Source organism: Dama dama, chromosome 7, assembly GCF_033118175.1.
Source record: "Dama dama isolate Ldn47 chromosome 7, ASM3311817v1, whole genome shotgun sequence".
NCBI classification, from domain to species: domain Eukaryota; kingdom Metazoa; phylum Chordata; class Mammalia; order Artiodactyla; family Cervidae; genus Dama; species Dama dama.
Window position 1 is genome coordinate 47,188,157 of NC_083687.1, and position 27,597 is coordinate 47,215,753.

The 27,597-nt window shown below is 44.7% G+C and overlaps 1 protein-coding gene and 1 non-coding gene across 6 annotated transcripts in view; one reads left to right on the forward strand and one right to left on the reverse strand.

The window, feature by feature from the left end:
• Positions 1-27,597, reverse strand: part of GCNT2 (glucosaminyl (N-acetyl) transferase 2 (I blood group)) — an 89,308-nt gene that overhangs the window by 54,508 nt on the left and 7,203 nt on the right. The window contains exon 1 of one of the 5 annotated variants that reach the window (XM_061147642.1): positions 1,223-2,516. The exons of 2 other annotated variants lie outside the window; for them this stretch is intronic. In XM_061147642.1, coding sequence (XP_061003625.1) covers positions 1,223-2,141 — 919 coding nt within the window. In that variant the 5' untranslated portion in view covers positions 2,142-2,516. Of the gene's footprint in view, positions 1-1,222; positions 2,538-27,597 lie in introns of those variants that run through there. 2 more of the 5 variants (XM_061147640.1, XM_061147645.1) reach the window with 2 other exon arrangements.
• TRNAC-ACA (transfer RNA cysteine (anticodon ACA)) lies at positions 3,072-3,143 on the forward strand. Its single transcript has one exon. It is a non-coding gene; the product is annotated as a tRNA-Cys (tRNA).

The window sequence follows — 27,597 nt, forward strand, 5'->3', positions numbered from 1 at the left end:
TCTAAGGACCTAATGTTCCCCACCCAAGATGGAAACAACACGTAAAAGGTGAAAAGGCGGAGGCCCTAGGCAGAGGGAGGTCAGGACAGAGAGTGTGCATTGACGGGAGCAAGCCCTGTTCCCCAGCCAGTCACCCTGGGACTCAGAGACCAAACGGCATTTTCCAGAGAATGCTGGCGTGTTTATCGCCCAGCAGGCCCTGCCCTGCAGTCTAAGAGCACCTACCAGTGTTTCCAACTTGGCAGCCCCCCAAAAACCAGAACAATGATTGTTTTTCTCTAGCTATAATAATGCTGTCGAGTTCATCAGAGATCCATTTTGTATTTTTCAGTGAGTCCAAAGCATGCTGTTTCCTTCAGAAGAAATCCAATCATGTTTTATATAGTTTTAAAAATCATTGATCTGGTCCATTAGCACAGGTAGAACTATTTAGATGAGAAAGGAAAGAGCATCTCCTGGAATCTCATTATTTATCTGAAGTTAAAAATAAATATATTTTTAAAATGTGATGCCTATGATGTGGTACGTGCATGAGTCCAAATATTTCTCTGCCTACTGGGTCTTAGGGAGACAGCTGTGGTGCCACAGTAAAGCCTCATGCTTTGCCTCATTCATTCATTCATTCATTTTTTTATTGAGCATTTTACTATATGTTCTTTGCACGGAGGATACAGCAGGTAAAATAGAAAATGACCCGCCTCACAGAGCTAATGCAGACAAGGCCAAAAACAAATCCATGCAAATAAGTAGATTTAATAATTCCAGAAGATGATGAAAATCTCTGAAGGAAAAGAGTGGGATGGTCAGTTCAGCTTCTCAGAGTTGATGACATCTGGCTGATGAGGGGGAAACTAGGAATGGGCAGGGGAGTGGCCACGCCAATGGCCCTGGGGTTACAGCAAGTCTGACAAATCTGGGGGAAAGAAAGAACACCAGAGGGGATGGGGCGCAATTCATCCTGACTGCAGCAAAGATTTAATAAGATGATAAATGCAAGAGAACACGACGAACTGCAGATCAATACCACTAAGAGGTATTGGTTTGGCTTGGTTAGATTACTGAATTGTCACCTAAAGAACATCATTCTTTCAGGGTTTAGAAAGAATTCAGGTGAAAACTACATACTTCAGCTTTTATCTCCTAATCGAAAAGGAGCAGGCGCTCGAAAAGCCCTTTCAAGCACAGAATGTTGCCTTCACATGAAATAGGGAATCCTACATACCTGGAATCCTATTGAGCGTCACCCAGTAATGTTCATCCGGACTGAAGGTGTCTTTGGACCACTGGAGCAAGTCAAGGGCCCGTGGGTCGTGGAGGACAAAGTTGGTAAACTCTCTGGACAGGGCCACATAGGCAGAGCCAAAGTAGATGGTGAGATTGTGGGGAGGAGGCGGCTTCAAGGCTGTGGTCCTTACCACATAGGAAAGCTCTTTGCCTAGGTGCTCCCGGTGAACATACTTAGTCCGCCCAATTGCATGAGCTGGGGGCAGCACCCCGGGGGTGATGTTTTTCCCTTTAAATCCCTTCAGATACTGAACGATCTCCCTGTTGGTTTTCAGGGGGAAATCTTGCCCACAGGTGTTGAGGGCGTATTTCCACGGAACCTCCGAGGCTGCAAGATCTTTGATGCAGTTCAGGTCAGCCTGGAGCCTGGAAATCCCACCATAGACCACGGGCTCCATCTTGGAAGCCAGAAAAGCATTTGGGAAGCAGCTCAGTAACTGCTCCACTGAGTCTTTAAACTCAACTGTCGCTTTCTCATCCACATGTACACAGTAGACGTTCTGAGGCATGTAAACAGCCCTGAAGAGCCTTGCAAAGGTGTCGAAGTTGTGATGGATGACCATGATATATGCCAAAGGAAACTCGGCTTCTTCCTTGGATAAGGGCTCCGTGATGTAGTGGCTTTGGGTCACGGATGCCTTGCAGGAAGACTTCTCATACATCATCAGTTTGTTTCTCCAGAGCAATGCTGTTTTGTCTTTGATAAGGGATGTGCAAACTTGAGTCAGCATCCAAGTGTCTGAGTTATTTAGCTTCTGGAAGCCTTGCTCTCCCCCAAAGTTGAACACGCAAAACACGATGAAAACGATGACACAAGAGACAGAAACGATGAAGAGGGAACGCATCGGCGAAGGCATGCCTCCAAGAGGAGTTCAGAGTTCAAAGACCGTCAAAATCGGCTAAGTCCTCTCCCAAACTTACTTTTTCCCTCTGGGTTCTTAGCTTGGTGCATACTCCGGGCATTCCTGCCCTGAAGGGGAGGCTGGTGAATTTCCCGGGTTTCCACGCGGGAGTCCAGCCGCTGGCGCTCTCCCCAGGCTGATAGTAGCGACTGATCCCGCCCCGGCCTCTGCCTCCCAAGCCGCCTTTGTCTACACCCCGCAGCAGGTTGCCTTAAGCCCAGCCTCTTCCCCTCCCAGCGGCTTCCCAGCTCGCCGCAGCTGCCGGTTTCACTACAACTCCGGTCATTCCTTTCCACCCGCCGCCTGCAGCTTTAGTTTCTCAAAACTATTTTTTCTCCCATTTCGCAAGGCTTTTCTCTCTCCGACCCCCCCCCCCCCTTGCTGTGGTCACTCGGGGAATGAGTACAGTAAGAGTAGAAAGTCGAAATGATGCGCTTCGCGTGCCATTTCCTGCTAGTCACCCCACAGGCTGCGACACTCACCCCCGCTTTGTTTCCCGTGACCGGGAGGGTCCCTCGACCCTCCCAGCACAATCTTGGGTGTACCCGGTAGCCCCCATCCTCAAATATGCCGCGTCAGGGTGGGGTGGGTGGGAATGCAGCGACAAGGTCCCAAAGAAAGCCTCATCCAACTGGCTCGACGGTACCGCGGGGGCCCCGCCCTTCTCTTTTCCGAATCGGGCGCTGAAAGGAGTTCCTGTCCTAGGGGATCTCAAAGTGTAGGGTTCCGTGTCCTGTGACTCAAATCAGGGCGCAGCCCCTCTCCTCCCCCAGTGCTGCTTGTCCTAGGGCTGAGACAGCGCAGGACCCCCTGGGGTCCTCCCCGGGACAAGGCCTCTCCCTGTCCCCTATTTCTTGTTTGTAGGAAATAAGTTTTCTTCGGGATTCCCTGGTGGCTCAGACGGTAAAGCGTCTGCCTACAATGCGGGAGTCCCAGGTTCGATCCCTGGGTTGGGAAGATCCCCTGGAGAAGGAAATGGCAACCCACTCCAGTATTCTTGCCTGGGAAATCCTATGGACTGAGGAGCCTGGTAGGCTACAGTCCATGGGGTCGCAAAGAGTCGGACAGGACTGAGCGACTTCACTTTCACTTTCAGCCTCCTTGACCTTCCCTGCCCTCCAAAGGGCAGATTCAAACAGTTGCTAATCGCGGGGGGAGGCGGGGAGCATGCAGACAAAAGGGGAGAAGAGCCAAGAAACAGAAGTACATCCTTGGGGCAGGGTCCTAGTTCCACCGCAGGGCATACAGGGAACAGTGTCCTTATTTTATCTGCAGAATCTAGGGCCCCTCCCAGGTAGAGGATGAGCAAAGAGCCCTGCTATCTCAGTTCAGTTCAGTCGCTCTTTGTGACCCCATGGACTGCAGCACGCCAGGCCTCCCTGTCCATCACCACCTCCCAGAGCTTGCTCAAACTCATTTCCATTGAGTCGGTGATGCCATTCAGCCATCTCATCCTCTGTCATCCCCTTCTCCTCCCACCTTCAATCTTTCCCAGCATCAGGGTCTTTTCCAATGAGTCAGTTCTGCCTTTGCATCAGATGGCCAAAGGACTGGAGCTTCAGCTTCAGCGTCAGTCCTTCCAATGAATATCCAGGACTGATCTCCTTTAGGATGGACCAGTTGGATCTCCTTGCAGTCCTAGGGACTCTCAAGAGTCTTCTCCAACACCACAGTTCAAAAGCATCAATTCTTCGGCGCTCAGCTTTCCAGTCAGTAAGAACAGTCACATGCCCTGCCGCCCTCATCCCCAAATTTTTCTTAAAAACTATCCCCCAAACCGTCGGGGAGTTCACGGTTTTAGAGCATACGCCACCCATCCTGTTTGCCTTGTACCTTTACAATGAAAAGTGAAAGTGAAAGTCGCTCAGTCCTGTCTGACACTTTGCAACCCCTCGGACTGTAGCACACCAGGCTCCTCCATCTGTAGAATTTTCCAGGCAAGAATACTGGCGTGGGTGGCCATTTCTTTTTTCATGCAGATCAACATATGTTCTTTGTGATGACTTCCCATGCAACTACTGCCTGCCTTCCCATTTCCCGTCACCTTTGATCTGAAAGTAACCGTCTGAGCCTTCATTCTGCAGCAGTAACGCACTATGGCCACCCCACCCGATGAAGAAAAAAATGTTTTTTAATGCCCCTTCCCTGCTCCCTTTTGAAAAGTCTCTACTCTGCTATCAATAAAATTAATAGAGCAATATGCTGATCTTTTTGCTTTCAGCAGAGGCAGGAAAAGCAAGGTTAATCCCCACGACTCGAGGTGCTCTGCACTCCAGCTGAATGACTCATCAGTTCCTGAGCCATGGCAGGTTTCCCTTCTACCTTTTATTGCTCACATTTTTCATTCTTCCAGCTCATACATTATTTTTCTCCCTCCCTTACTAAATTCTCCTCATCCTGTAAGATCTATCACAAATAAACTCTGCATGGAACCCACCTTTGGATTTTTATGCTAAGTGGAAAAATAGATGGAGCCTTTAGCTGGACAGAACAGACTAATCTAATTTTTAGTGTCTCCATAGTTCAAGATAATGGAAAATTGAATCCCAGGCTGCTTCCCTCCTCCCTCCAAATAATACCTTTAAATATCAGGCCATAATCTATTTTGTTTCAAAACAACAGAGAGTAATTTCAATATCTAGTTTGGCAAAGCCTTTTTGGCTTAAATGAATATTAAAATATTTTAAATATTTGCAGTTTGACAAAGTGTTCAGACACATGACTTAATGAGGCCACAAGAGTCTGTTTACATTATTATTTCCAACTGGCCGGCAAGAAAGGGATTCAGATTTCTACAGGCTTAGAGGGTAGACGTTAATAATATTACTCTATTGAGAAATACAGACATTAGCCAATTAGGAACTTTCAGCATACTTCTTTGGTATTCAATCTGTTACTTAAAGCAGCATTGTCTGAGTTTTGAAAATATAGCTGTCTTTCCTGTCTGCCCTTGGGTATTGAAAAATCCCTACAGGAGAAGTTTAAAAAAAAAAAAAAAACACTTGTAACAGCGAAAGACCACTGTTCCCTTTCCTTCCTGTGAGGCCATAAGCCCTGCTTTTCCAGCACAGACACCAGGCATTTTGGGGGTTTTTTTGTTTCTTTGCGGCTGAGACTGAACAGCTCAGCCTTGCCTCCCTGCCCGTGACTGCAGGCAAGGGCAGGAGAGACGCGTGCAGGCCCAGCAACCCCTCGCTCTGGCGGCAACTGTTCCCGAAATAGACAGTTAATCAGGCTAGACATGTTTACCCTCCCCAGGCCACCTTAAAAGCTTGTTCTTTCTTCCATTTAGAAGCTTTTATTGTTTTCTGCATCATTTGAGTTTTTCCGGGAACCCTCCTACACTGATGATGGGAATGTAACTTGGTGCGCCTCTATAGAGAATAGTATTCAGGTTCCTTAAGGAGCTAAAAACAGAATTACCATATGATCTTGCAATTCCACTCTTGGGCAGATATCCAGAAAAGACAACACCTCTGATTTGAAAAGGTGCATGCATCCCAATGTCCACTGCAGCACTGTTTACAATAGAAGCAACGTAAATGTCCATTGACAGAGGAATGGATAAAGAAGATGTGGTGTATATATACATACAATAGAATATTTCTGAGCCATATGAAAGAATGAAATAATGCCACTTGCAGCAATATAGATGGGCCTAGAGATGATCATGGGGGTTTCCCAGGTGGCACAGTGGTAAAGAATCACCCTTGCAGGTAATACAAGAAATGGGGGTTTGATCCCTGGGCTGGGAAGACCCCCTAGAGTAGGAAATGGCAACCCGCTTCAGTATTCTTGCTTGGAAAATATCCATGGACAAAGACGCCTAGGAGCCCACAGTTCATGGGGTTGCAAAGAATTGGACATGACTGAACAACTGAGCGTGTACACATACACACACACACAGATGATCAAGCTAAATGAAGTATGTCGGACAGAGAAAGATGAAAATCATCTTTCTATAAGTGATATCACTTATAGGTGAAATAAAAAAAAGAATACAAATGAACTTATTTACAAAACAAAAATATACTCACAGACAAAGAAAACTTATGGCTATCAAAGGAGAAAAGGGGGGTGGAGGGATAGATTAGGAGTCTGGGATTAACATATACACACGAAAATGTAGATAACCAACAAGGACCTACTGTACAACACAACAGCACAGGGGACTATGTTCAATATCTTGTAATAACCTATAATGCAAAAGAGTCAAAAAGAATAGATAAATACGTGTTTAGGGATAACTGAATCACTTTGCTATACACATGAAACATTGTAAGTTGACTATGTGTGTGTGTGTTAGTCACTGAGTTGTGTCCAACTCTTTCCAACTCCATGGACTGTAGCCCAGCAGGCTCCCCTGTCCATGGATTCTCCAGGCAAGAATACTGGAGTGGGTTGTCATTTACTTCTCCGGGGAATCGTCCCGAACCAGAGATGGAACCCACATCTCCTGTGTCTCCTGCATTGCAGGCAGATTCTTAACCGTCTGAGCCACCAGGGAAACCTTCAATCAACTATAGTTCAATTTAAAAAAAAAAGAATTTTTCCAATTTTGAAGCTGGCTGGAGCATAGCTCCAAAATGAAGAGGGCATCCTTTATTGTGAAATGATGGAAGACTCCCAGTCTCAGCAAAATAAAGAAATAATCAAAGTGGGGGAGGAGAAATAATCAAAGCACCCCTAGGCTTTCTGTGCGAGGAGGCAAGGTAGCACTTGCCTGAGGCTGGGAGACCTGCAGAACGTGCGCTGAGGGAGCAGCGCCTGGAGTTTGCTGCCTGCCAGGCTGAGTCATAAAAGGTCATAAAAGGCCTTGCATGTTATTGTTCTGAAAAACCTGGATGTCACCTTTTTGCCCAAGGAGCACCACCTAAGACATTGGGTTGAGAAGCTCCCAGGCAACAAGTGCCAACTGGAGGAAGAACAAGAGCAAAATAAATCATGGTGGAAAGTATGAGCCAGCCCACAAATGCATAAGGCACTTGTCGGTAATAATAATAATAGTATTATAGTGTGGCTGTTGTTCAGCCCCTAATTCATGTTCGACTCTTTCTGACCCCCATGGACTACAGCATGTCAGGCTTCCCTGTCCTTCATTATCTCCTGGAGTTTGCTCAAATTTTTGTCCAGTGAGTCCATTTGAACCAGTGAAGTTGCTCAGTCGTGTCCAACTCTTTGCGACCCCATGGACTGTAGCCTACCAGGATCCTCCATCCATGGAATTTTCCAGGCAAGAGTACTGGAGTGGGTTGCCATTTCCTTCTCCAGGGGATCTTCCCAACCCAGGGATAGAACCCAGGTCTCCTGCGTTACAGGCAGACACTTTACCATCTGAGCCAACAGGGAAGCCCCTTGAGTCCATTTACACATAACTATAGTAAAGCGTCTTAATCTACAAAGCAAGGGTGATAGCAATGCCTCAGTTAACTACATTTTCTAGAAGTAGAAGGAAATGTAGGAGGCTCTTCCAGTTGAGGCTTTAGTCCCGCAGATATTCACAGGACATCAGATACTGAAGTTGTTTGAGATTTCCTTAAATAAAGAAATAAAGATAAGGGAGAGATTTAAAGTCCCAAGGTCAGTAAGGAATTAACAGACAGTGAATGAGTAGAGTCTACTTCTATTATTATTTTCCTGTGTTCCACGTTGTGATGAGAAATATGTACTTTACCTTACTTAGGTGATTTATTTATATTTATATGTGTCGAATGTGTTGAATGAATGAACAGGTGAATGAATGAATGGAGCCCACATTCCCCATAGTTCTAAGTGCTCATGGGTAAATGTTCTTCTAACTAGAATTGGGAACAGAACAACGGGTATCTTTTTTCCCGACAAGCAAAAGCTCTGACCACGTTGACTGACCAGATAGATTAAATAACATTTTTACATAACAGTAAAAAAACACAACTTTTAATCACTTTTTGGCAGGGGGAGGGGGGGGAACCATATGAGATGTACTTTCTCTTATGTTTCAAGGAAAGGTTACCCATTAACCCTACAATTACTAACAGGGAATGGTGGAAAAATAAGGAAACCCGGGTACTGGTGAATTTTCTACCTTTAACTGATTATGTGATCTTAGGCTCCCACTGGCTTCTTCTTTAAAAATGATGTTCTTGGAACTTCCCTGATGACCTAGAGCCTAAAACTCCGTTCTCTCAATGCAGGGTCAACCCCTTATCAGGTGACTGGATCCCTCACGCTGAAACTAAGACCTGGCGTAGCCAAATAAATATTTTAAAAAATAATAATAACTTAAAAATAAATAAAAAGGATGTTCTCCATGATTCCTTCCAGATTTTTAAAACTAGTTTTATTTATTTTTCATTTTTATTCTTTTAATTTTTGGCTATGCTACATGGCATGTGGGATCTTAGTTTCCCAACCAGGACTCGAACACCAGTCCTTGCATTGGAAGTGTGGGGTCTTAACCACTAGACCACCAGGGAAGCCTCCCTTTCCAGCTTTTAAAATGAAGTACAATTTAGCATGATGTAAGGTGAATCGCTAAGCAACAGTGATGGAATCCAGGAAGTATGAGATATGGCCCCTGGCCTGTAGGAAAGTGTATCTTTACTAGGATTTAAAATACGTACAGCTGGAAAGACAACCGACAGAACAGGAAAGACTATGGGTCAGTTCCAAACAAGAAGATGTTCAATAAATGTGACAGGAACTGGGAAGAGAAACACACAATTCCCTTGGAGCTGGGATGGTTTGCAAGAGCTTCCAATGGTGAGATTCAGACAGAGCAAGGAGAAGGCATTCCAGTTGGGGAAATTACAAGAGTTAGCAAGAACACCAAAACTAGAAAGCCTCATGTACAGAAATTTCCCAGGGAGAGTGGTAAATGTAGAATTTCTTTGGCAGGGCAGCAGATAAAAACCTTTAAGTCAGTGAACTGCGACCTCAAAGAACTGGTCGTGTTTAAAGAGTGAGTGCAGGAGAGCAAGAACTTTCACCTCCTGTTTCTCTCGCAAGCCAGCAGCTCCACCAGGGCCTGGCACACCACGTGTTCAATGCTTGTCAGACGGGTCCAAAATCATCTGGGCACTTGAAAGTGCAATTTTCAGGTCTGGAAGAAGGCATGTTGAAGCTCACATTTGTCCACTGTTTTAATTTATATGTCAGAACAGCAGAGGCTAGAGGAGTCATTTCTGACTTTTTTTTTTTCCCCTTCTTTCAGGCCGATTTCTGGCTATTCAGAGATGTCATTTTACTGTACAAATAGTGCTTTTTTCTCTCTTCCCCCGCAGTACATGCCTGTTCAAAGACCTACCTACAAATATACCACATCAGTACTGAATTCTAGTCATATTCCTCATGCATCTTTCCTTGGTTTAATTGCATGGACTAATGCAAACTTCATTATACTTTCATAATTGTTCTGGGACCTGTTTTGCCATTCACAATTAACAGTTATCCTGGAGTTGGGAAAGAAATGGAGGGGACGGAGGCTTGAACAAAAACACTCGACTGATAATGATAAATCAGCGCACGGGTACTGAAAGGATTGGGTCTGGTGACGTTTGTTGACGTGGCATGGAGGTGCAAAGTCATGTCAGCAGAAAAGGTTCGGTAAGTGAGGTGAGATGCTATTGTTTCTTGGCCTCACTGGTGGCTGTTCTTCATCAGGTCATCTGTGTGTGGTTTGCATTGCTATTGAAGGAGGTCAAGTGACTCAGGGATTCATTCCTTAATTATAAAATATAAGGATTAATTTTCTTCCCTTGGAACTAACAGTATCTCATGTAAAAGCAGAGAACAGTGACGGTCCATTTCACTTTGGACAGTCAGTTAAACAATTCTGTTCTGAGTGGCCAGATGTTTTATAAATGAAGCCTTTTGTTTGTTTGTCTATGTATCTATGCAGTTTTTTTTTTTTTAAACCATGCCACAAGGCATGTGGGATCTTAGTTCCCCGACCAGAGATCAAACCTGTGCCCCACACAGTGGAGTCACAAAGTCTTAGCCCCCGGACCATCAGGGAAGTCCGTATCTGTGATGATCATGATGCTAAAGAGAAGGACGAAGACATTTTCTAAGCACATCTTTAAAATAACAATTTCTCCCAGAACTGAGAGCTCTCTGAGGGAGCTCACTGGGGAAAATCCACCTTCTCTGGGGACCCAATCATTTTACTTTCTATACTGTTCTTCTAATTAGCAGTAGCAGAGTTTGTTGTCTAGATCACAGAACCCAAAGCATGATTTCAAACTCTTGCCTCAAAGCAGGGAGGAAGATTAACATGCAGAACTTTCAAGGCTTAGGTGGCGGGTACAGAAGGCAGTCCCACCAAACCCTATCATGGTAGTGGGAGCTGAACTGATCTGCATCTCATTTTGATGGCACAAAGTTATCAAGGAAACACTTCCTGGATGCTACAGGAGCTAAGCAAATATTTGCAAAAGACAGTCCTCACAAATCCCCATAGGCAAATGTCAAAACCTGCAGAGGAAGGAGGCAATCTTCTGGTAGCAGAAGTGTAGCCACTGGTACCATAAAGAGTCTGAAACTGGGGAGGGGCTTAGAAAATGAAAAAAAAAAAAAAAAAAATCCATTATTCCAAATAAGTCATAGCCAGTTAACGAAATTAAAAGACACTTGCTTGCTCCTTGGAAGGAAAGCTATGACAAACCTAGACAGTGTATTAAAAAGCAGAGACATTACTTTGCCAACAAATATCTGTATAGTCAAAGCTGTGGTTTTTCCAGTAGTCATGTATGGATGTCAGAGCTGGACCATAAAGAAGGCTAAGCACCAAAGAATTGATGCTTTCAAATTGTGGTGTTGGAGAAGACTATTGAGAGTCCTTTGGATTGCAAGGAGATCAAACCAGTCAATCCTGAAGGAAATCAACCCTAAATATTCATTGGCAGGATTGATGAAAGGCTGAAATTTCAATACGTTGGCTACCTGATGCAAAGAGCCGACTCGTTAGAAAAGACCCTGCTGCTCGGAAAGCTTGAGGGCAGGAGGAGAAGAGGGCAACAGGGAATGAGATGGTTGAATGGTATCACTGACTCAGTGGACATGAGTTTGAGCAAACTCCTGGAGAAAGTGAAGGACAGGGAAGCCTGGTGTGCTGTAGTCCATGGGGTCACAAAGGGCCAGACATGACTGAGTTACTGAACAACAAGTTAACATTGTAGGATGAGACTTACCATTGAATTTACCTGTGGAAACTAACTGCTTAACCTTGGAAGAAGAACTGACTCATTGCTTTACTAAAACATTTGTTTCCAAAAGCCAAACTAAGTGTGCCTGTGACTTGAGGTTAAGAGTAGTTTAGATCAAAAGATTGCAACCTTCTGTTCAACCTCTCATTACATGGAGGGCTTGTTAAAATGTAGGTTGCAGGTCCCTTACCCCAAGAAGTCAGTTAGTTCCAGGTGGAATTTAATCATTTGCATTTCTAATAGTTCTTGAGACTAAAGTTCGAGAACCAAAGGATCAGATGCCAAAATTCTATGATTATTTTTTCCTCAGTGACCCCACTTGATCTATTTTTTTTTAAGACTAAGCAACATATCGTAAACAAAACAAAAAATCACTATTTCAGGATAATAAAAACTGTATATTTTGGAAATACTGAATAAAAATGAATGCCAAGGATTCCTCGGCAGCCCAGAGGTTAGGATTCTGAGCTGTCACTGCCGAGGACCTGAGTTCATTCTTTGATCCAGGAACTCAGATTCCCACAAACCTTAAGGTACGGCCAAAGGAAAAAAAAAAAAAAAAAAAACCCACAGAAAAGCAAAAAAACTCCCAAACCGTGACTTCAAATGGTCGATAGCCTGATTCCTGGAATAAAATTTACTATGGCAAATTCACTACGGTAATTGGTACTTTTAGGAAGAATGGAAGAAAATGGATAGAATGGTGCTAGTTGCTGTTATTTAAATAAGAGAAACCCGAGTCGCAGGTCATCCTGCCCCAAATTCATTCTCTAATTTACTGTACACAGTGCGCACACCCATCCTAATCCCAGTCTTTCCCAAAGTATAGACTAGGGTTATTTACCGACAAACAATGATGTTTTGAGTATCCAATGTGCCATAAGCTGAAATGGAGAAGGGTGTAGGCGAAGGAGACAAACATTTTTTTTTAAATGAAAAAAAGTCAGAAAATACCATATATTGGTGCAGAGGGAGCGCAACCAGAACATCTGTGCGCTGCAGGAGGAAGCATGAACCGGGATCACTCCGTGATATCGCCAATTATCTACTCAGGCTGAGCGCAGACCCCCTCACGCAGCAATTCCATCCCCAGGGATTTGTGTATGTGTTTGAAGGACACATGACTCAGTGGTAAAGAATCCACCTGCCAATGCAGGAGAGGCAAGAGACACGGGTTCCATCCGCAGGTTGGGAAGATCTCCTGGAGAGGGAAATGACAACCCACTGCAGTATTCTTGCCTGGGAAATCCCACGGACAGAGGAGCCTGGTGGGCTACAGTCCATGGGGTCGCAAAAGGGTTGGGCAAGACTTGGCGACTAAACAACAGTTAAAAGGTCACACAGCTCAACATTCACTGCAGCCACATTCATGAGAGACCCAAACGCCCACCAACAGTTGTTACATAGCAGGGTTTCTCCACCACAGCACTACTGGCATTTTGGGCTGCTCCTGTTTGGGGGGTTGGGGGGGTGCTGTCCAATGGATATTTAGCAACATCCTTGGTCTCTACCCACCGCATGCCCGTATTACCCCTTGCACCCTCTCCGGGTTGTGACAACTAATAATGTCTCCAGATATGGCTACATGTTCCAGGGGGGCAAAATCACCGTCCCACCCCAACTTCGCATACCTCCTGTTCTCTACACAGCAACGACACGAATCGTAAAACTGTCTGTAACCACCAAAAAGGGAATCTCACAAACATACCATTGAGCAAGGAAAAAAAAAAAAGGCAGACAGGACATGTACATGCTGTGCCTTTCCGTTTCTATAAAAGACAAAGGCAGGTCAAAGCGTCTGTGCTGTCAGACATCATGGTCGTGAGCAGGATGCCGGTCACGTCCTGCGTCCTTCCACCGACGGCGTGGCTGCGTCCACTTTGTGAAACCGTATCGAGCTGAACCCTAATGATATGTGCGCTTTTCTTCGTTATATAGTGTCTCACCAGAAATGAATGAATAAACGAGAATGAAAGAACAGAGTCAAAGTCCTTCTCCCAGAAACACTCTTTCAGCGACGTCTCCTAGGTGGGCAGGGAATCAGGTGTCTTTCTGAAACAGCTCGTATTTATGGTTATCACTTCTGGCCAAACTCTCTGCAAGACCACATTCCATCACTTCTTCCCTAAGCAGACCGAGGCTGTTTCCACTCTGGTTCCTGACACCAGCCACCCTCAGTCATGACCCAGAGGTCTCTCCTTCCTACCAGTGAGCAATGTCCAGCAGGAAAGGACCCAAGAGGACATAGAACAGGAGGTCACAACTGAATTCAAACCCCCCCTGTTGCTCACCTACACAAATCCGAGGGCCAGCCTTAAGGCACTTGTAATCTAGATTAGGGGCTTCCAGGGTGGCTCAGTGGTAAAGAATCTACCTGTCAATGCAGGAGACCCGTGTTCGATCCCTGGGTCAGGGAGATCCCCTGGAGAAGAAAACCGCAACCTGCTCCAGTATTCTTGCCTGGAAAATCCCATGGACAGCGGGGCCTGGTGGGCTACAGTCCACGGAGTTGTAAAACAGTTGGACACTACTGGGGGACTAAACAACAACAACAGTCTAGATTAGACAAGGCTGGGGGGACACCTGGGCTGACAAGCAGAATGTATGTTACTCAGGGTGCCCGGGAGTGTGACTGATACAGGGGGTAGGTAGCTGGGCATCGGGCGGCTCTCATCCCTCTTGCCCAATGAGGAAACTCCGAGTCTCAGCTCAGAAGGTCGCTGGTCTCCCGGTGACCTCCCAGCCCAGTGTCACTGTGCTAGAAGTGGCTGACCCGCGACTTGACTGTGAGCAGCTTTGCCCCAGAGCTCCCGCTGTTGGTCGGCGTCCCATCCCATGCCGTTCAGACAGGCCCAGGGGCGGCTAGGAGTCAGCACCCAGGTGTGCCTCACGGAAAACCATGAGAGAGAGAGCGCTATGCTCTTTCACTAAGGCACGTGACTTTCTCCAACATTTCTTTTCTTTCTCTGGCATTCAGTCCATCAGTATGTGCTGGGAAGCACTGGGTCCGGAGCACTATAAATCTTTTCTTTTAAGCTTCCTTATTGCTCAGAAAACAATCTGCGCAAGTCTTTTCCTTTTGGTTGATGTTACCGTAGAATTGACTTCCAAATTCCGCCTCTCTAGCTCCCCCTTCAGGTGGTCACATTTCTGTAGGTATTGAACCTGATTCAGAGGAGTAATTAATTGGTCCTGGGCCAAACTGGGTTTCCAAGGTCCCACCCTTGAACTAGTAATTAACTAGGCACCTAAAGATACTCTCCGGGGACCAAGCCCTTGTGAACCATCTCCAACTCTTCTCTTTTTGCAGAGAACAAGTCACCAATTTTCGTGTAGATTGTCATTTAATACTCACAGTAACTCTGTGAAGTAGGCACAAATTATTATCCCCATTTCACAGATGAGTAAGTGAGACTTAAAAGTGTCCAACACATACCAAAGCTCACGAAGTTGGGTGGCATTGGAGCGACCTCTGAACTTATATATTTATATACTGAGCTGCCTTCCAATACAAATATGTCTATAAGGGCATCAAAATTCATTCCAAGCTCCTTCGCTCTTCCCAGAGGCCAAGGCTACCACTGGTGGAGATGGGACCAGCATGTCTTGGAGCCAGGACTTCAGCTAAGCATCATGGGAAAGACCCTTTACATAGTGGGGGAAGATGAGTGAATTTGCTGAGCTTAATGGGGGCCTGGTTCCTCACTCCTGAGGAAGGAATTGGAGAATAAAGAAGCCTTTGTTGTTGGATTGGAATTGGAGGTCATGTGAATTTGTGTTTGTTTTTCTGGCCTTGCTGTGAGGCTTGTGGGATCTTTCCCGACCAGAGATCAAACCTGGGTCATGGCAGTGAAAGCAGTGAGTCCTAATCATTGGACCACTAGGGAATTCCCTATGGTTTTTAATAAGCGGACAGAGATAGATAGGTACATAGATAGATATAAATAGATAGGTACATAGGTACCTACATGGTACATAGATACCTATGTGGAAAATTCTTCAAGAGATGAGAATACCAGATCGCCTGACCTGCCTCTTGAGAAATCTGAATGCAGGTCAAGAAGAAATAGTTAGAACGGGACATGGAACAACAGACTTGTTCCAAATAGGAAAAGGAGTACATTAAGGCTGTATATTGTCACCCCGCTGATTTAACTTATATGCAGACTACATCATGAGAAATGGGCTGGATGAAGCACAAGCTGGAATCAAGATTGCCGGGAGAAATATCAATAACCTCAGATATGCAGATGACACCATCCTTATGGCAGAAAGCGAAGAAGAACTAAAGAGCCTCTTGATGAAAGGGAAAGAGGAGAGTGAAAAAGTAGGCTTAAAGTTCAACATTCAGAAAACTAAGATCATGGCATCTGGTCCCATCACTTCATGGCAAATAGATGGGGAAACAGTGGAAACAGTGACAGACTTTGTTTTTTTTGTCCAAAATCACTGCAGATGGTGATTGCAGCCATGAAATTAAAAGATGCTTGCTCCTTGGAAGAAAAGTTATGACCAACCTAGACAGCATATTGGAAAACAGAGACAATTACTTTGCCAACAAAGGTCCATCTAGTCAAAGCTATGGTTTTTCCAGTAGTCATGTATGGATGTGAGAGTTGGACCATAAAGAAAGCTGAGAGCCAAAGAATAGATGCTTTTGAACTGTGGTGTTGGAGAAGACTCTTGAGAGTCCCTTGGACTGCAAGGAGATCCAACCAGTCCATCCTAAAGGAGATCAGTCCTGAATATTCACTGGAAGGACTGATGCTAAAGCTGAAACTCCAATACTTTGGCCATCTGATGCGAAGAACTGACTCATTTGAAAAGAGCCTGATGCTGGGAGAGATTGAAGGCAGGAGAAAAAGGGGACAACAGAGAATGAGATGGTTGGATGGCATCACTGACTCAAGGGACGTGAGTTTGACTAAACTCCAGGAGTTGGTGATGGACAGGGAGGCCTGGCGTGCTGCAGTCCATGGGGTTGAAAGAGTCGGACATGACTGAGCAACTGAACTGAACTGAACTGAATATAGATATATATAGATAGACAAAGATACATGGGAAGCTCCGGTGGTTCAGTGGTAAAGAATTCACCTGCAATTCAGAAGACTGGCAGGAGACTTGTGTTTAATCCCTGGGTCAGGAAAATCCCCTGGAGAAGGAAATGGTGACCCACTCCAGTATTCCTCCCTGGGAAATCCCATGGACAGCAGAGCCTGGACTGATGGGCCCCAGTCCAAGGGGTCCCAAATGAGTTGGACACGACTGAGCAACTAAACAACAAAAACAACACATAGATACAAAGGTAGATATAGACAGACAGGTATGTGTATGTGAATGTATGAGATATGTGAGTGAGTTGGAATATGTGTTTTAGAATGCACATGTTTGTGGGTCACATGTGTATACAGACATTGTGTGTACACATAAATATATAATTTTAATCTCAGCTCTGACCCCTGAAAAGGCACAGAAGTAATAAAACCCTCCATGCCCAGATCTTGGTTTCTAAATACCAGTCTCTACTAAACAGAGCCAGGGTTCGTTGGAGAAAATGGCTGACTCCAAAGCTGGGGTAGGTCAAGTATAAGATTAGCTTGGGAGGGCTCCTTTGTCCCAGACAGAGTGATGGGGGGCTGATGAAGGAGCCAGCCTGAAAGGGCCCCCACTGACCAGGACTGGAACACAACATTCTGAGTACCAAAAATAAGTAAAACTAGTAATGGATTGGATAGTGACCCATTGGATAAAATGGGAATCCATGTCCATGGGAATATAAACAAATGAACAAACACTTAGTGGGAAAGAGAAAGTCTGATGTTACAGATGAAAGCCAACTAACCAATATAGAAAACAGGGAGTTGGCAACCGACCCAGGAATAGAGTCAGGCAAGAGCCAACAGTGGATGATTAGGCTGGGGTGTGAGCATTTGAAGAAAAGGATATCTACCTAGCTTCAAAGTTTTCTCCAGCAACATATTGATCAGTTTTTAGTAATGAATTCAAAGTAGTTAAGAACTTATAGTAGAGACACTGGCAAGCACTATTTTAACCAAGGGTCAAAGTTAACATCACCACCATCAGAACAAATCAACATCTCATGCTTCTATAGAGTTATTTCTGTGATATCTTTGCCCAAAGACATCGCTTGAATCTAACCATGAGGAAACATCAGATTGCCCTCTTTTGAAATTCTAAGACCTTGAAAGACACAGAAAGACTGAAAAACTGTTCTAAATTAGAGGACATTAAAGAACGGTCCCTTGGATGGCAAGGAGATCAAACCAACCAATCCTAATGGAAATCAATCCTGAATATTCATTGGAAGGACTGATGCTGAAGTTGAAGCTCCAATACTTTGGCCACCTGATGCGAAGAGCCAACTCATTGGAAAAGACCCTGATGCTAGGAAAAATTGAAGGTGAGACAAGGGGATGACAGATAATGAGATGGTTGGATGCCATCACTGACTCAACGAACATGAGTCTGAGCAAGCTCCAGGAGATGGTGAAGGACGGGGAAGCCTGGCGCGCCGCAGTCCATGGGGTCAAAAAGAGTTGGACTCGACTGAGTGACCGAACAACAACAACAAAAGAAATGTGACCTCTAAGTGTAGCTCAAGATCCTTACTCAGGTTTTAAGCTTAGGAAGGACATTATTAATGCAACTGGTGAGACTGGAGTAGGGTCTGTGGATTAAAGAGTAACGCCGCAGCCCTTGACGGTTATACTATGACAGGAAAATACGCAGGAGGGTACCTTTGTTGTTAGAGATTATTATACTTTGAAATGGTAAGAGATAATTTGCAAATGGCTTAAGAAAAGTATAAAGGAGAGACAGCAGAAGCAAAGAATAAGCAAATATGGTAGAATGTCGTGGGTTGTGGAGTGTAAGTGAAGGGTATAGGGGAGCTCTTTATACTATTCATGTAAGTCTCTAAGTATTTTAAGCATAGTAATTTTGGAATCAGTTTAAGAGGCTGAAAACTCATTAAGATCTTCAAACATTTTCTAGACATTCAAGGAGGAGTATTTTCTTTTCTTTCTTTTTTTTTTAAGGGAAAGAGGGGTTTTCTTTAATCACTCTTTTTTAATATTTACTTATTTGGTTGCACTGGGTCTTAGTTGCAACAGGCAGTGTCTTCAATCTTCAGTTGCAGCGGAATCTTAGTGCCTGGACCAGGGATCAAACCCACACCCTCTGCAGTGGTAGAGCACTACCACTGAACCACCAGGGAAGACTCCTGAAAATTGCAAAGAATAATATTGACCTCCCTCAGAGGATTTCTCAGAGGTTTAAATGACTTAGTCAAATGAAGCATTAACACGAAATCTTTCTACCCTCTCCTGGAGATAACGTTTGTTCCACAGAGTTTCTTCTTTAGCCACATTTATATTACTTTCACTAACAAAGCAGCGCCAGGGATTTCCCTGGAGGTCCAGTAGTTAGGATTTTGCTCTCTCTTGGCCAAGGGCAGGGGTTCAATCCCTGGTCAGGCAACTAATGTCTCACAAGCTGCTCGGTGTTGCCAAAAACAACACAAAAAACAAACAAAATTCAAGAAAACAAACAAACAAAAACCTCCAAAAAAGTGCCAACATTGGAGGCACCAAGGCTGTGGAAATAGCCCCCGTCTATAAAGGTAACACAGGGCGACAATTCTACCTAGAGATTAGTATGACCAAAGTCAGCTCTTCCCCACCCTTTCTGACCAAACAGAAACTTTGCTCCTCTGAGATTCTGAAATCTGGTTTTTAATGTGGGGTGTTAGATCAAGGAAGTAATTTTCAACAGTTTCCATGCCAGGGCATTTACTGAAAGCAGTCATTTGTCTGGCACCTGTTAAAAAATAATAATAACAATAATAACTGAACAAAGCCCTCTCCTCCACAGGTGGATAGACAAGGGTCTCCGGCTGCCACGGGCCTTGTGGGCGGAATACACTACCAGGATCAGCAGGCAGCGTCTCAGCAGCCGTGCCCAGCAGGTCAGCCTGCGTGGACACGGCTGGGAAGTTTAGCAGCATCTACAAGGTATGACAAGGAAAGAGGCTGCCTCAACAGGAAGCAGTCTGGGGACAAACGAAAAGCCCTCCTTTGCTGTCTAGTCACTAAGTCACATCCGGTTCTCTGCGACCCAGTGGACTGCAGCCCGCCAGGCTCCTCTGTCCATGCGACTTCCCAGGCAAGAATACTGGAGTGGGTTGCCATTTCCTTCTCCAGGGGATGTTTTCAGACCAGGGATCGAGCCTATATCTCCTGCGGATTCTTCACTACTAAGCCACCAGAGAAGCCTAAAAACCCTCCATACACTTTGGGGAAAGACGGAGCTGGTTCCAGCTACACTGGCACCAGGGGAACCCCAGAACAACTCTGGGTTCCTATTCTGAGGCTCCATGTCTTGTCAATAGAGACCTATCATTACGATTAATTTTATTCTCAATCCTGCCTTGTCCTTAATTTCATTTCCCCTCCTATCGTAACCTTCTCTTTTATGGCTTTGAAGCTAGAAAGCCACCCCCACACCTGGCTTTGGCCTGATTCACAAGATTGAAGCCTTGTGGCTTTTTAGGGCTCGAGACTGTAAAGGCTCCTCTGTCTAGGAAATTCTCCAGGCAAGAATACTGGAGTGGGTTGCCATTCCCTTCTCCAGGGGATGGATCTTTCCAACCCAGGAATCGAACCCTGGTTTCCTGCATTGCAGGCAGATTCTTTGCCAGCTGAGCCACCATGGAAGCCCTGTAAAGTCACAAATAGCTGCACACAGCTCAGTATTGGCACAGAAAATTCTACCCGGGTGGCTGGTTTACCTTCCATAAAAATTGTTATGATTTTTCACCATGGCTAGAAGGAGCTTAGCTAGGATTGCAAAGATTACAGGAATTTGAAGTTCCCTTCATTCCTAATAAGGATAAAACTAGAGAGACACATTTATGAATCCTTGGAGGTAAAAACAAACGCTTGTGAAACTGTCAGACTCTGCCCCAAATTTGTCAAGCTCGGTAACACAAGAAATAGTATTGGGAGCAGCAAAGTGGTGTGGATTTAAACAGCCCCCTCCTGTGTTTCTAGGTGGTCAAATATAGCCAACACAGACCAATGCACATACATACTAAAGGAGACTGAGGCCACGGGGCAAAGCTTGTGAAATGGAAGAAAAAGTAAAAGTGACACAAACACTTACTCCGGCTTCAGCAGCAGTCCTGTGTCTCACAGTTCAAGAGCTGGAAGGGGAAGGTCATAGACTAGAGAGAGCAAATATGGATTGGCTAGACAGGAAGGGATTGTAGCCATTTTATCCTTCAGAGGAGGAAGAATTGTGGTTTGCATAAAACCACAGAAAAGGGCTCAAATCTTAATACAGTATCTCAGTTAAAAGGGTTACTTTATTTTTTAAATGAACCTTAACCAATTGTCAGTCAAAGGGTTCAGGAAGAAGAAACGGGAATTGACATTGTGGCCAGGCATTTTAGCAAGGTGTCCTTAATTCAACATTGGACAGTTTCATCTTTTAATCCACCCAGTCTTCAAAACAAATTCAAGTGTCTTTGGCACTTATGAGTTGGATGTCCTTGAGAAAGTAGCACAAACTCTCCGTATCTGTCTCCTCACCTATAAAATAGAGGTTGAAACAACGCCAAGATTCAAAGAAGTAATGTCCAAGAGGCACTTAGTCCTCTTCCAAGAAGACAGACCAAAGGCCAACAAGCACATGAAAAGATTTTCAACATCATTGCTCACTGTTCAGTCGGTAAGTTGTGACTGATTCTTTGCAGCCCCATGACTGCAGCACTGTCTTTCACAATCTCCCAGAGTTTGTTCAAACTCATGTCCATTGAGTCGGTGATGCTATCTAACCATCTCATCCTCTTCCACCCACTTCTTTTGCCTTTAATCTTTCCCAGCATCAAAGTCATTTCCAATGAGTTGGCTCTTTGCATCAAGTGGTCAGAGTATTGAAGCTTCAGCTTCAGCAGCAGTCCGTCCAATCAATATTCAAAAGGCCAACAAGCACATGAAAAGATGTTCAAGATCATTGCTCAATAGGGAAATGCAAATCAAACCAAAAGAGATACCACTTCACATCTAGTAGAATGGGTAAAGTAAAAAGGCAATAATGAGTGTTGGTGAGTATGTGAAGAAATTGGAACCCTCATACCTTACTGGTGGAAATGCAAAATGGTATACCTGCTTTGGAAACCAGCTTGGCAATTCCTCAAAATGTTAAACATAGAGTTACCACATGGACTAGAAATTTTTAAATTTTTAGGGGCCCACTGTGTGGCATGCAGGATTTAGTTCCCCAACCAGGGATAGAACCTGTGCCCACTTTGGTGGCAGCACAGAGTCTTAACCATTGGACCTCCAGGGAAGTCCCTGGACCTGTAATTTTACTTATAGAATCTACCCAGGAGAAATGAAAACATGTTCCTGTACAAAGACTTGCCTAGGAATGTTCATAGCAGCATTATTCATAATGGCCCCAAAGTAGAAACAACTCGAAAGCTTATCGACAGATGAATGAGTAAACAAAACATGATCTACCCCCATAACAGAATAGAAGTCATCTATGTAAAGAAGAGAAGTACTGATTCATGCTACAACCTGGATAATCCTCAAAATCATTCCATTAAGTAGAAGGAGACAGACATGAAAAAGCATATCTGTGGCTTGACTTAAAAATGTCCAGTAAAGGCAAATCTATTCAGACAGAAAACAAAGGATTACAAATGGGCATGAAGCTTCTTCTGCAGGTGATAAAAAAATATTCTAAATTCAATTGGGGTCATGGTGGTACACTTGTACATATACTAAAAACCATTTAGTTGTGTACTTGAAACAGCTGAGTTTTACAGTATATAAATTATTATATTTCTGAATAACACACCTCAATTCTGTGGTGTGTAAATTGTACCTCAATAAAGCTGTAAGCTTAGAGGAAGAAAGGCAGTTTGTCCAGCGCCTGACATTGAAAATATTCATATGATGAGTCTACTTGCCTTCTTTTGTAGTGACTAAATCTGGGTTGATTGTAAGTGGTTAGTGATTTGGACAGTAGAAAACTGCCTGGTTTGCATGAAAGCAATACTTTTGCAGGGAAAAAGATGGGGTGCAAGAGGATGGTCACTTCCCAGGTCTCAGGCGAGTCCCTGGAGAGGGCTGCCAAGTGAGAGTCCCTGGTTCCTCACAGGAAGGACTTCAAGAAGCAGCCAGAGTGAAAGAACAAATTTACTGAGGGATATACACATTCCTTAGATAAAGTGTGGGCCATCTCAGAAGGCAAGAGGCCCCAGGGTACAGGGTTGTTAGTTTTTATGGGCTGGGTAATCTCATAGGTGAAATGCCAGGCTGGATGAATCATAAGCTGGAATCAAGATTGCAGGGAGAAATATCAATAAACTCAGGTATGCAGATGACACCACCCTAATGGCAGAAAGCGAAGAGGAACTAAAGAACCTCTTGATGAAGGTAAAAGAGGAGAGTGAAAAAGCTGGCTTAAAACTCAACATTTAAAAACCAAAAATCATGGTATCCAGTCCCATCACTTCATGGCAGATAGATGGAGAAAAAAATGGAAACAGTGACAGACTTTATTTTCTTGGGCTCCAAAATCACTGCAGACAGTGACTGCAGCCTGAAATTAAAAGACACTTGCTCCCTGGATGAAAAGCTATGACAAACCTAGACAGCGAATTAAAAACCAGACACCACTTTGCCAACAAACGTCCATATAGTCAAAACTGTGGTTTTTCCAGTAGTCAGGTACAGATGTGAGAGTTGGACCATAAAGAAGGCTGACTGCTGAGTGCTGAAATGTTTGATGCCTTTGAACTGTGGTGCTGGAGAAGACTCTTGAGAGTTTCTGACACAGCAAAGATATCAAACCAGTCAATCCTAAAGGAAATCAACTCTGAATATTCACTGGAAGGACTGATGCTGAAGTTGAAGCTCCAATACTGTGGCCTGATGAGAAGAGCCGACTCATTGGAAAAGACCCTGATGCTGGGAAAGATTGAAAGCGGGAGGAGAAGGGGACAACAGAGGATGAGATGGTTGGATGGCATCACCGACTCAATGGACATGAGTTTGAGAAGGCTCTGGGAGTTGGTGACAGATGGGGAAGCCTGGTGCGCCGCTGTCCATGGGGTCTCAGAGTTGGACAGGACTTAGCAACTGAAAACACCAACAAATTTGGGGAAGAGGCAGAGATTTCCAGGAACTGGTCACCACCCACTTTTATGGTTGACTTTGGAATTGTCATGGGGCCTATAGGTGTGTCATTTAGCTACTGTATTACAAGGAAGCTCAAGGTCCACTAGAAATAAAATCTTCCACCTTCTCGAGCCTAACCGAGTTGGGGTTCTAGCCAGTTTATGTTGTGTTCTCAACAGCTCCGTCATTCTTTGAAAGGTTGGGCCCTGCCCCTGTCCCGCCTGTTTTAATGCCACATTTATTTTACAGTAGTAACACAGGTGAATCAAATTCAGTTTGCAACTCAGCAGTGTGTGGTCGAGACTCTTAAAGACAGAAATCTCACTCTAATCCTCCAGGACTCTGCCCTCTGTCTCCACAGATACTGGAACAACAATAAAGCCTTAGGAAGATAAAGATACTAACAGGAGAAAAAGAGTACAGATGACAAACTCTACCTGAGGGTGGTGGGCGGTCAGTACACAGAACTCGGTACAGCTCTCAAAGATAATCAATATTTCTTCAGGCAAAGAGAGGCCTCAGGGGAAAAACTGACCCAGGGGAAAGAGGTCGGCTTGGAGCTTAGCAATTCTACAAGGAATTCAAGTGGTAGCAAAGTAAAGCACTTACCTACATTTTCTGGATAGTTTTAATCAGAGCCTCTCAGGGTCAGTACAACTGGCAAATTCCCCTAAGTGTTGATTTCGATTTTCTAAGACCTGAGCGAAAACAGCTTCCATCACTGCAATGATACACAGGCTGAGGCAAGGTGAGCTTGGTCTCAGGTAACTGCTGACTCCCACAGACCCACCGCACTCAAGTTTTCTCGTGGGTTTGGCCTGGATGGCAAGGATGTCTGCTCTTTGGAAAAGGAGGTGGAGCGGGGGGCAGGACGTAAAAGCTGAACTAGACCGAAAATAGCAGACTGAGCTTTCTGCAAAATGGAAGGAGAATTTCCATCACTTGGAGAAAAGATGACATTTAAGAGAAGGAAATGGCAACCCACTCCACTACTCTTGACTGAAGAATCCCGTGGACGGAGGAGCTTGGTGGGCTACAGTCCACGGGGTTTGAAGAGTCGGACACGACTGAGCGACCTCACTTTCACTTTTCAGGAGAAGGAGAAGACTGCACTATCGTCTCCCATTCAATGGCTCCTCACCCAACATTCTGCTGGGGCCCAACAGGAGGAGGAAGTTAGGCCAAAAGTCCAGGGGCTGGTGTCAGTCACGCAGTCCATGCTCTCCTTTTGGGGAACAGGAGGTGGGGGTGGGGCAGGGAGGCGGGCTTGAGGGGGGACCAGTAAGATGCTGTGGAGGTCACCCTAGGACAGCAGTCAAGATGGTGGGCAGGGGTGGCTGCTTCTGTGGGTGGGGAGGGGAGCAGAGAAACTTCCCTGAGGACGTAAGTGACCTTTCAACTCGCTCTGAGGCTACTTCAACTAGATCTGGGGAACATTCCAGAAGGAGTGACAAAAGAGCATTTCAGAAGGCAGGGGCAGCGTGAGCAAGGGCCTGGAGACTGTCTGTCTTCTGACCAAGCTAGGGTGACAGAAACTTGGCGGAGTCAGAGGCTCTGGACTCGGCTCAGAACGCCACTTCCTAATAAGAGGAAAGAGAAAGCAGCCACTACAGACCCCACGCACGTGACCCTGCTAAGAAAAGCAACAGCTGAGCGGTGACCTCTGTGGGCTGCAGATCCGATTTCTAGTAAAAACAATATCCCTGCACCTTCAAAAACACATTTTTTTTTTTTTTTTTTTTTGGTCACACACAGGAGTTTTAGAATTGTAACACTAAAACTTCAAAAAGCAGCATCTAAGAAGTTCTTCTGTTCTCTCTCTCTTTGGAAGAGTTAATAAGATCCTGCAACATCCCGGGTATAATTTCTGTGCTGTCTAATCCTTCCCACAGCCTGACAGGAGATGTTTTGATGACAAATCAGAGAAATTAGACATTTTGCCCCAAATGACACAGAGTGTAGGTGGCAAAGTGAGGACTGTCTGCTTTTAAATCCCACCAACAAATTGGGAGCCACCACTGACCCTACGGGCTTCCCTCGTAGCTCAGTTGGTAAAGAATCTGCCTGCAATGCAGGAGACGTTGGTTCGATTCCTGGGCTGGGAAGATCCACTGGAGAAGGAATAGGCTACCCACTAGTCTTGGGTTTCTCTCTTTTTTTTTTTCCCTTGGGCTTCTCTTGTGGCTCAGTTGGTAAAGAATCTGCCTGCAATGTGGGAGGCCTGGGTTCAAAGAAATCCACCTGCAATGTGGGAGGCCTGGGTTCAAAGAAATCCATCTGCAATGTGGGAGACCTGGGTTCAATCCTGGCTAGGAAGATCCTCTGGAGAAGGGCTAGGCTATCCCTGGGCTAGGAAGATCCTCTGGAGAAGGGAAAGGCTATACACTCCAGTATAGCAGAGTTAATTATATTAAGTATGACCTACGTTGCAATCCTAGTTCTTATTTATCTTGTAACTGGAAGTTTGTATCTTTTGACTGCCTTCATCCAGTATCCCCTCCCTCTGGTAACCACTTCTGTGGCAAGAATACACAGAAGAACTGTACAAAAAAGATCTTCATGACCCAGATAATCACGATGGTGTGATCACTCACCTAGAGCCAGACATCCTGGAACGTGAAGTCAAGTGGGCCTTAGAAAGCATCACTATGAACAAAGCTAGTGGAGGTGACTGGAATTCCAGTTGAGCTATTTCAAATCCTGAAAGATGATGCTGTGAAAGTGCTGCACTCAATATGCCAGCAAATTTGGAAAACTCAGCAGTGGCCACAGGACTGGAAAAGGTCAGTTTTCATTCCAATCCCAAAGAAAGGTAATGCCAAAGAATGCTTGAACTACCACACAAATGCACTCATCTCACACACTAGTAAAGTAATGCTCAAAATTCTCCAAGCCAGGCTTCAGCAATACATGAACTGTGAACTTTCAGATGTTCAAGCTGGTTTTAGAAAAGGCAGAGAAACCAGAGATCAAATTGCCAACATCTGCTGGATCATCGAAAAAGCAAGAGAGTTCCAGAAAAAACATCTTTTTCTGCTTTATTGACTATGCCAAAGCCTTTGACTGTGTGGATCACAATAAACTGTGGAAAATTCTTCAAGAGATGGGAATACCAGACCATCTGACCTGTCTCTTGAGAAACCTGTATGCAGGTCAGGAAGCAACAGTTAGAACTGGACATGGAACAATAGACTGGTTCCAAATAGGAAAAGGAGTATGTCAAGGCTGTATAATTGTCACCCTGCTGATTTAACTTATATGCAGACTACATTATGAGAAAGGCTAGGTTGGAAGAAGCACAAGCTGGAATCAAGATTGCCGGGAGAAATATTAATAACCTCAGATATGCAGATGACACTGCCCTTATGGCAGAAAGTGAAGAGGAACTAAAAGCCTCTTGATGAAAGTGAAGGAGGAGAGTGAAAAAGTTGGCTTAAAGTTCAACATTCAGAAAACTAAGATCATGGCATCTGGTCCCATCACTTCATGGCAAATAGATGGGCAGACAGTGGAAACAGTGTCAGACTTTATTTTTTGGGGCTCCAAAATCACTGCAGATGGTGATTGCAGCCATGAAATTAAAAGACATTTACTCCTTGGAAGGAAAGTTATGACCAACCTAGAAAGCATATTTAAAAGCAGAGACATTACTTTGCCAACAAAGGTCCATCTAGTCAAGGCTATGGTTTTTCCAGTAGTCATGTATGGATGTGAGAGTTGGACTGTGAAGAAAGCTGAGAGCCGAAGAATTGATGCTTTTGAACTGTGGTGTTGGAGAAGACTCTTGAGAGTCCCTTGGACTGCAAGGAGATCCAACCAGTCCATCCTAAAGGAGATCAGTCCTGGGTGTTCATTGGAAGGATTGATGTTGAAGCTCAAACTCCAATACTTTGGCCACCTCATGCAAAGAGTGGACTCATTGGACCACCTCATGCAAAGAGCTGACTCATTGGAAAAGACCCTGATGCTGGGAGGAATTTGGGGCAGGAGGAGAAGGGGACGACAGAGGATGAG